The following is a 9,994-nucleotide window of genomic DNA, read 5'->3' on the forward strand; positions in this document are numbered from 1 at the left end:
TAACTTCGCCAAGCTGGTTTCAGAGCTCCAGGCTCTTTGTTCTAATCCTCCTTATTTGATTTTTCACAAAGATAGAGTGTCCCTTAAATTAAATCCTCTTTTTACCAAAGGTAGCATCTTCTTTCTGCATTCAACAGTCCCTAGAGCTCCCTGTATTTTTTCCCAAATTCTCCAATAACGCAGAATATATCTTTCATCAGTTGGATGTCCATAGACAACTGCGTTTTTATTTGAACAGGACTACTCAGACGCGGAAGTCAAATCAACTGTTTGTGTCCTTTGCAAAAAACAGGTTGGGTCAACCAGTGGCTAAAACCTCCATAGCCAAATGGATTAAAGATTGCGTCTGTTTCATTTATTCACAGGCTGACAAAGAACTTCCCTTTCCAGTCACGGCTCATTCTACCAGGGCAATGGCTTCTGTAGCATTCCACTCCAAATTATCAATAGATGATATTCGTGCTGCGGCTACCTGGACTTCTCCGCACACTTTCATTTCTCATTACAAAATAGATGTGGCTTCTCGAGGCAGGGCTTCCTTTGGTTCCACAGTTCTCAGGAGTGTTTTCCAATGAGCCACCCGGGATTTAGGTGCTAGGGACGCTGTCCTATCAGTTATGAATGTAGGCGAGATAGGATCCCATTACATCTTTTAGTTATGTTCTTACCATAACTTCGGATGTATGGGATCCATCTCGCCTACATTCATTCATACCCACCCTCCTTTCCCCCTTCCATTCGGATTTAGAGGAAATGTTGGTCCATTTGGAGATCTTCTCTTGAAGAACTTTAGTTGGTTGGAGTAACTAGTATTTTTTCTGTGTTTGCATGTAAGTATGAAAGTGAACAAACAAGATCTGGGGAAGCAGGTGTGGTGCATCCTGGGATAGAGGGTAGCCCAGCCAATAAGAGACTTCATTCTAGTATACTAGTTGGCCGAGTCGGAGCCGATGGATCGGCTCCAAACCCATCAGTTTTGAATGTAGGCGAGATGGATCCCATACATCCGAAGTTATGGTAAGTACATAACTAAAAGTTTTTGTGATATAAAAAATGAGGCCACAATAAATCATTTCAAAACTTTTCACACCTTTTATACGTCCTATAATCTGTACAATTTAATTGAAAAACAAACAGATCTATTAGGGGAAAAATATAAAAAATAAAAAACGTACAATAAGCTGGTTGCATAAGTGTGCACACTCTTAAACTAATACTTTGTTGAAGCACCTATTGATTTAATTACAGCATTCAGTTTTCTTGGGTAGAGTAGTAAACGCTGACATCCCTTTAAAAAAGCAGCAGAAAACTAAACATATTCCTCCCATTGCTAAATATCCTCCAAAATACTGACAGGACTTTGATTGTTCAATGTCCTGTTGGTATTGAAGCCCCCTCAAGGATTATCTATTCCTACTTCTTCTTGGTCTTCTACTACATTTAAAAGGATTAAAGCAGCATTCCTCAACCAGTGGGCCGCAGACCAGTGCCGGGCCATAGAGCACTTGGTACCAGGCCATCAGGTAAGTAAGTGAATGCCTGTATGAGTGTGTTTATATGTTTGCCTGCATGTGTGAGTGAGTGCGTGCATGAAAGCAAAAGAATCTGAGTGTGTGTGTGTGTGTGTGTGTGTGTGTGTGTGTGTGTGTGTGTGTGTGTGTGTCTGTGTCTGTGTGTGGTCGTAAGAGTTAGAGCAATGTGTGAATGAATGCAGGTATGAATGAGGAAGTGACTGTGTGTGTTTATGTGTGAGATCGGGAGAGTGAGAGCGATGTATGAATGAATGTGTAAGTGGGTGTGGCGTGTGGGTGTGACAGACAGTGAGAGTGATGTATGAATGAATGTGTAAGTGGGTGTGTGGCGTGTGGGTGTGACAGACAGTGAGAGCAATGTATGAATGAATGCATAAGTGGGTGTGTGGGTGTGATAGACAGTGAGAGCGATGTAAGAATGAATGCGTAAGTGGGTGTGTGGCACATGGGTGTGACAGACAAAGCAATGTTTGAATGAGTGCAGGTATGAATGAGGAAGTGACGGTGTGTGTGTATATGCATGTGTGAGATCGGGAGTGTGACAGCAGTGTATGAATGAATGTGTAAGTGGGTGTGACAGACAGAGCAATGTGTGAATGAATGCAGGTATGAATGAGGAAGTGACTGTGTGTGTGTTTGATCGGGAGAGAGTAAGAGTGATGTGTGAGTGAATGCAGGTACGATTGAGGAAGTGACTGTATGTGAGAGATGGGAAAAGAGTGAGAGCGATGTGTGGGAGTGAATGCATGCATGAATGCAAAAGAGACTGTGTGTGTGTGTGTGTGTGTGTGTGTGTGTGTGTGTATGTGTGGACGAAAGGTACACGATCCTCATTGCTTCTGCTGCCAGCGATCACGCTCATTCTCTCTCTCTCCCTCATTCCCCCTCTCTCTCTGTCTCTCTCACACACACACACACACACACACACACACACACACACACACACACACACTCATGCACGCACACTCACACACACACACCATATCTCTCAACCTCTTAGTAGTGCAAAAAATCTGGACAAAGCGTAACAGAATGGGGGGGCAAATACAGACAGATTTTAAATATTACTCTTATAACCATAGAAAGTTGCTAGAATAACAGGATTTGTCTTATCATGCATTTTTCTGAAGGATATGAGGTCTGAAATACAAATGTATATCATTATTTAGTGACTTCAGTCCTCAGATCATCACAGTGATTTGCCAGAAAATCACAAAAGTTATGAGGAACACACCAAAACTCAGAGGGAAAAATCCGGACATTTTACGAAAATATGTACAGTTGAAAGGTATGAATACCTATCAGCCTATTATTTAGATGAAGAAATCTGGACAAAGCCAAAAATAATGGGGGGACAAAGGCCCAAAATAGGGACCCTTTTAAGTACTGCTCTTACAAACTTTGAAAGTTGATAGAAATACAGGTTTTGCATTAGCATGAATTTTCTGAAGGGTATGAAGTATGAAACTCAACTGTCTGTCATGATTTTCTGACTTCAGCCTCAATGATCTGCCAGTGATTTGCCAGAAAACAACAATTTTATGAAAAAAATACCAAATATATGAGGCAAAATCTGGACGTTCTGTGAAAATCTGTACAGCTGAGAGGTATGCTGGACAGGGCCAAATAATAGGGACAGATTTTAAGTATTGCTCTTATAAAATAAAATCAGTAAGGTTGCCATTAGGTTTACTTACCTCTCCAAAAAAGCAAAGCCAGCACCAACAGAGCGTATATATTTTCTTTTATTGTGGCCACACCATGAAAAATCAGACCGGTTTCGGCAACCAAGCCTTCATCAGTGATCACCTTAAAAGGCCTTGAGAAAAGGATTCTTTGGAGGATGAGTTGGATTCTGATGATGAATCCCTGACTTATTCTACTCAAGTCCCTCCTCCTTTGGACTATGGGTCAGAGGAGGAGGAATTTTAGTCATGATGTTCCTTTTTAGGAAATGTCCTTTGTGGAAACACTCTCTAGGATGATGGATTTTTTTAAGTGAGATTGTGCTCAGGTCTCTGATATCCATAATAGGTACTATAAGTTGCTGCAGTTGGAATCTCGCAAGCCTGCGACTATTCCTCCTATTTTGGCTATTTTGCTGGATGCTTTGCAAGCAGAGATGGCTAAGAGATTTACTTATTTATTTACCATTTGTTTACCAGGAAAGTCCGTCTGGGTCAAGAACCCATTTTCAGTGAAGGCCCGGGGAGAAAAGCTCCAAAAGATACATGAAAGTTAAGACATTGTACATGAGTAAGACAATAGCAAGTTTTGAAGCATACATTAAATCAGTAATGATGCGCACATTAAATATGTAATGAGTAACAAATTAGTACAGAAAGTAAGTAATGAAGCACACATTAAGTAAGCAATGAATAGTAAATAGGTACAGCGAGGTAGATACAATACAAGCACATGTACTAGCTAGGCAATACTAAAAAAGTAGTGTGTGGCAGAGTATAACTCTTTTTTTCCTTCTTCTTAAGGTAAAGAGTGGGGGTCAGGTAGACGGTCAGAGTATTAAGCAAGTGTATGCTTAGAAGAATTGTGGAGTAGCATGGGAATAGTTAAAGGTGTAGAAATAACATTTCTTAGTGTGATACGGTAATGGTTAGTGGATGAAAATCATGGTCTGGTAATATCAAGATGTAGAAAAAGGAAAGGCCCTGTAGAGAGAAAGGGGTTTACCTGTTTGGAAAAGAGCAGAGGCAGGTCTAATTACTTAGAAGGTGTTTTTTAAGTGTGCATTTGAAGTTGTTAAAGCACTCAATGGTAGTAATGTCTGTTTGGCAGCAAGTTCCAGAGCTTGTCTGTAGGGTGATAGTATAGGCACTGTCCAGCTCTTTTGTTTGGAATGTAGATTGTTAGGAGTTGTTTGTTTTCAGAGTGAAGGGCTCTGGTAGGGATGTAAGGTTTTAGGATGAATTTGAGGGCTGGGCACCTATCAGGTGTCTATATCATTTTGTGTGCAGAAGACAGCTGAACTAGATTCAGGTAATGTGAGAGTTTGAGCCAGTTTAGTTCTTTTAGTGCTATGCAAGATGAATCTTAATAGAAGAACAAGGGAGGCCAGAAGATAATAACACACAACTACTGAAGAATTACAGGACTCTGAACTTCAAAACGATCTTGGTTCTTGGATTGGCACCAACTAGAAAAACTTTTCCACTTACCTGTGTATGATTTTGTAGTAGCAAGTTTCTTTGCCTCTTTCAGTATCTGCTGCACATCTTGGAACAGAAGTTGCCTAAAAGGTTAGTAAAATTCATCAAAGCAGTCAAGTAAACATATTGAACATTGGGGTGTATCAGTCTCCCCTTGTCCTGTTTGAGTAGGTCTGTTCTGTTAGAAAAGTTTGTGGTAATTGCTGTTGGTCATTTTCAAAACAAGGGAGAAGCACTGTTGCCCGGACCAAAATGAGGTGCCCAGGATTGTTTTTGAGAGTCGTCCTGAATCTTGATGAGAACTCTGGTTATTAGAGGAAAGGGTGGAAAAGCATACAGGAACATTCTTGTCCATGAGCATGAAGAGGAATCCATCTTCCAGGCATGCTTGCAAAGGGTTGTGGATCAGAATTTCTTTGATTGTCTGTTTGATGAGAGTAAACATATCTACTTGAGGAGTTCCCCATGGGTGTTTCAAATGCTGGAAGATCCCAGGTATAACTTCATTAATAAGGGTCCGTCCTGATCCTGTGCAGTTTGTCTGCCACAGTGTTCTGCTCTGATAGAATGTATGAAGCCTGGAGGGGCAAATTAAATTGAGTTAACATATCCCAGGATGCCGTAGCTAATCTTTAAAGGGGATAGGATCTTGTTTCCCCATTTGTATATGTAACTCTTAGCTGTGGTGTTGTCTGTGATAAATGGTGGAGAGGGCTTGGAGTCCAAAGATGGTTAAGAGATTTGAAAGCATTTATTCGAACTATCATTTCCTTGATGTGAACGTGTTTTAGTTTGTCTTGTTTGTTCCACAGACCTTGCACATTCACTCCCTTTGACACACTCTCCAAGCATCATCTGAAACCTCTGTCATTACAGACTAAGTGTGAGCTGTCAAGAGAATAGAAGACCTTGGTTGAGAGACATCTGATTTAATTCTGTATTTTTACAAACCCCAGCCCTGGAATTTGAAATGGCAGTGGTTGCTGGCATTGAGTCCAAACTGATCAAACCATTGAATCTTTTTCATGCAAAATCTGGCCAAGAAATTCATGAAAATAGCTGAGGCCATCAAATTAGATTTCTGGGATATTCTGTCTCTCTCTCTCTCTCATTCTGGTCTGAAAAAAAATCAGAAATTTTTCCTTGTAACTCACCACTTTTTTTGGAGGAAGAAATGCCATCATAAGTGTTCTGCCTGAAAGACAATTTAGAAACACTACCTTCTGAGAAATAATGAAAGAAGATTCTTCCCTCTTCACCTGAAATCCCTGTCTGAAAATTAACTTTTACTACACAAGCCAGAGATTCTCTTAGTAAGCTGTAAAGGAATCTACAAAAAATCAGACCATTTTCTAAGTAAGGGAAAATTTGAATGGTTTGTAACCTGCAATGTGATATCACAGGAGCTAGATACTATGTCAACACCCTGAGGGCTGTAGATAACACAAACTGAAAATGCAAACCAGATGTACAGAAATGCAAATCTCACCTAAAATTGATGGCAGTAGGAATGTGAATTAAATTCACAGATACCAGAACACTTGATGAAAGAATAAAGGGATGAGGGTAAGAGAGACTGCAGAGAAAGCATTTTCAACGTTGGAGCTGTGATGTGAAGGTTTACAAAAGAAGGGTCTAGGTCTCCAGGATTTTTCTTAATTTGGCACCAGAAAAATCCTGAAATAAAATCTTGTCCCTTTTTGGTGTGAGGAAAAGGTTCTGTCACCCTCAACATAGCATCTGACTCAGAACAGGACAGAATAGAACAGATTTATTGGGAGGATGTGGAGGATCCCCTTGAAACCAGGGAAGGGAATCCCTACTGTCATCTGTAACCTTGGTGCCACAAAGGATAATGAAGACCTAGACACTGGGATAGATTTATGGGGTTGCTAGGATGGAGAACTGAAAAATCCAGAGGTCATGTAGTCATTCTGGTCTAATTTATTAATTGTCCCTTGTTCTGGGTGATTGTCACATGCTATTGTTTTGTTATTCTCATCATAACTGTAGCTTTTTGGAAATGGGGTGGACTCTCAGTATATACTAGCGGCAAGAACGTGATCATCTTTAAGCACTACAAACTATATTCTTTCTCTGGGTCTAGAGCAGACTTTGGTAGGACTATTCTCAAGGGGCTCATGGACTCGGAACCTTCTTCCATCTTTTCTTTTTAAGCTGTAGTATTCATCCCATATAGCTTTGACTATTACAACAGTGATCTGATGTTGAACTTGATACAGTTGTAAGTAAACTTGCAATAACAGTGGATGTTTGAGTAGATCACTGCTGCAGTAGCCACATCCTCCCTCCATTCCCCTCTTTTTTGCTATTTGCCAGGATGTAGGATTTTTTATTCTTACTGTTCCTATCTGACAGGGCTATAGCCTAACTCTTATGAGACAAAAAAGCTCTGAAGCTTTGGCACCTCTGCCACTAATTTTATACCGATCTCCTTGAGCTGTACAGTTGCTACGGTGTGTGGAAGGAGATTTAGAGCTTTGGAAGATGGCCGGATGGTCCGATAATTGGCTGGACATTTCATATAGCTTAGGCTGCTGTAACAGTGATCTTACACAACTGCATATTTCCCTCATCTTTTCATTTCTTACTCCATGCATTATTGCTTGCTGGCTTTTTTGGTATGCTTTCTTTGGAGCTTACTCTTTAAAGTTTCTGATTGTGATGTATAAAATGGTGATACTTCTATGTCTGTTCATTTCTTTTTTCATTAATCTTGTTCTCAGGTTTGACGAGCGAAGTCATTTGTAATTTTCATCTCTCGGACTCTGTCCTCAAGCCTTCCTGAGGGTTTATACTGTTTAACTTGTTAGAATTTGTATTTTTGCCAGAACTTGATGCCTGATTTACATTTGGATTAACGTAACAAAATCGCATCCACACTAATCCTTCGACTTACTGTCTGCTGTTACCATTGTTTGCTCCTTAGACTTTGACAGCTGATGAGAATAGTGGTTTTATTATTTGCTTTCATTGGTGGTTTGGTGTATTTTTTCACTCAGTAGAATTTTTTTGTTTGTTTTACAGGTAGCAGTGGAAATTCTGGCTGTCCATATCATGTTGTTCTTGCATTGCTGAGACAACCATCTGTGCAGTTGGTTCTTGCAGTGTGTGTAGCCTTAGCTGCAGGTGCTGCGGCATGGTACATGATGTAAGTATTTCCACAAATAACACATCAAATGGATTTTGTGTACTGTCATTCAAACAACAGCTATTTAACATAGTATTAAACAAGTAACTTATTTTCCACAGGTAGCCCCATGAGGACCGGAGAGATTGAAAGCATAATTCAGTTACTGTGATTGGAAGAGACATTTTAACAAACGCATTTGAATATGAACTGCAGTCTCTTGCTTCTTCATTTATTTTGTGGTGATCTAAGCAAAAAGTACTTGATACTATATTGCTTTAATGATTGTACAAACTGGAACTGATGCATTAATATTATTTTAATACATTAATATTATTTTTATTAGAGTAGTATCTGATTTTTACATTACCTCTGTTAACTCAGGTGAGTGACTGGCACTTACTCTGTTTTGGTTTCCTTGATTGGTATTATTACTTAGAAACGGTTTCATATATGAACTTTTTAATTACAAAAATAACCTATAAAATGTAATTTCGGCCAGATTCAAAAGCATTAGCTGACCTTTAAAGCGGCAAGAAAAGAAGGCTACTGTACTTTGTGGTTGTAATGTTCTTGGTGGAAAAAATGTGTATTTTTTTTTAATGAGTCTTGTTTTAGGTAAATATCAGTAAACAAAATTGTTTCTTTATAAATGGTTATTTGCACAGATTTTGTTTTTAGTGGAATAAGTAATGTAGAGTGTAGAGACACTGCTGTTTTATTTTCAGGACTGTTTTTGCCGATATGTCGACAAAGTTCTCCAGGACTGGGTCCCTCACTGTGTGCTGTAACTGAATGTGTTTTTTTTTTTTTTTGATGAATGCTTAGTAGTCATACTTGTAAAATTCTCATAAAGTTTCTCTTGAAGCTTATCAAGGATACTACATCATACTGTTTTTCTTGGCTCAAGATTCCAGTGGTCCGAGAGCATGGAATGTTCCCTTAAGCTTTGTAAGCTGGCTGGCTGTTATGTCCTAGGCAGGATATAACCCATACAGTTCAGGCTACTGCAGTTGTGATCTATTTGAACTTCTACGGTTATGTTAAGTTTAATTACACAACTGTGCTTTCTTCACAGTTAGATTACAGAGGAGGCATTGTAGTTTAGCCAGTATCTTTTGAATCAGAAATGGAAATGTAGCCGTAAGAGCAGGTCCAGTTTGTAATCTATTGTAGTCTGTGATATTACAGTGTTTGTTTGCTTGGTTAAGTTATCTCATTTAGTAATATTGTCAATTGTCAATAATACATTTTCCTCCCTTTTAAGCAAATTTCTCTGACTCCAAGTTTGAAGGCTCTTTTATAGTTAGCATCTATGGGATTTCCTCTTTTAATGTCCAAAGTCTGGAGCATTTCTGAAGTCTATTCAGGTCCAGTTCTGGTGGCAAGTGTGCACTTTGGCTGTTCTATAGCATGACATCATGCTCCAAACTCAGAGTGTTGTTACTCCTTGCACACTTCGTTTAATTTATCCCACTTGCAAAGTTGTGCTGTTTATTTTAACACATGCCATTGGAAAGAACCCAAATTTGGTGTCTGAAAGACACACATATTAAAGCCCTTTTGTCATTGGTAAATTAGAATCTAGGGCCCATGTTTGCACTGTCATTATTCCATGGAATTCAAAAATGTGCTAGTACATTGCCTTAAATGTCTACGTTTGAACCTAGCATCATACAAAAGATAAAGGGGAAAAATTTGAGACCTATATCACTGTAAGACTTATGATGGCTGTTGGAAGTGGCCAAAGCAGAGACTCTCAAAAGAATGTACTTTAGTTTCCCATTCTGGATTTCTAGGGCTATGTAGGCCTGCAGTATCCAGTCAGAGACCACTTAAGCAAGAAACAAGCAATGACTACAGTATCCATTGTCTTTCCCTGTTTTTCTAATACTGCCCTCTTCCTCCAAAAGAAGAATAAGCTTTCCTGTGGAGTGAGTAAAGCCACAAAGTATCAAGCAATGTTGTCTTTTATGTCTTCACCCAGTAAATCCCCTCCAAGGATGAGTTCACTGGTTCAGACGTTGCACTCATGACTACCCTGCGAGATTGGCAAAATTCACCACAGTTTGTAGGGCCATTACTTTGAACAGTTTGATTATAGCAGTATTCATGGATAGGCATCTTTTGGACATGTCTGATTG

General features: G+C 39.4%; 1 protein-coding gene across 2 annotated transcripts in view; it reads left to right on the forward strand.

The window, feature by feature from the left end:
* HMOX2 (heme oxygenase 2) overlaps positions 1 to 8,503 on the forward strand; it is a 970,295-nt gene extending 961,792 nt beyond the window's left edge. For both annotated transcript variants that reach the window (XM_044089827.1, XM_044089828.1), the window contains exons 7-8: positions 7,748 to 7,871; positions 7,973 to 8,503. In XM_044089827.1, coding sequence (XP_043945762.1) covers positions 7,748 to 7,871; positions 7,973 to 7,976 — 128 coding nt within the window. In that variant the 3' untranslated portion in view covers positions 7,977 to 8,503. The remainder of the gene's footprint in view (positions 1 to 7,747; positions 7,872 to 7,972) is intronic.
* Positions 8,504 to 9,994: the final 1,491 nt, after the last annotated feature.

This window comes from Protopterus annectens, chromosome 12.part0, assembly GCF_019279795.1.
Source record: "Protopterus annectens isolate FY-2018-M chromosome 12.part0, PAN1.0, whole genome shotgun sequence".
Classification (NCBI taxonomy): Eukaryota; Metazoa; Chordata; order Ceratodontiformes; family Protopteridae; genus Protopterus; species Protopterus annectens.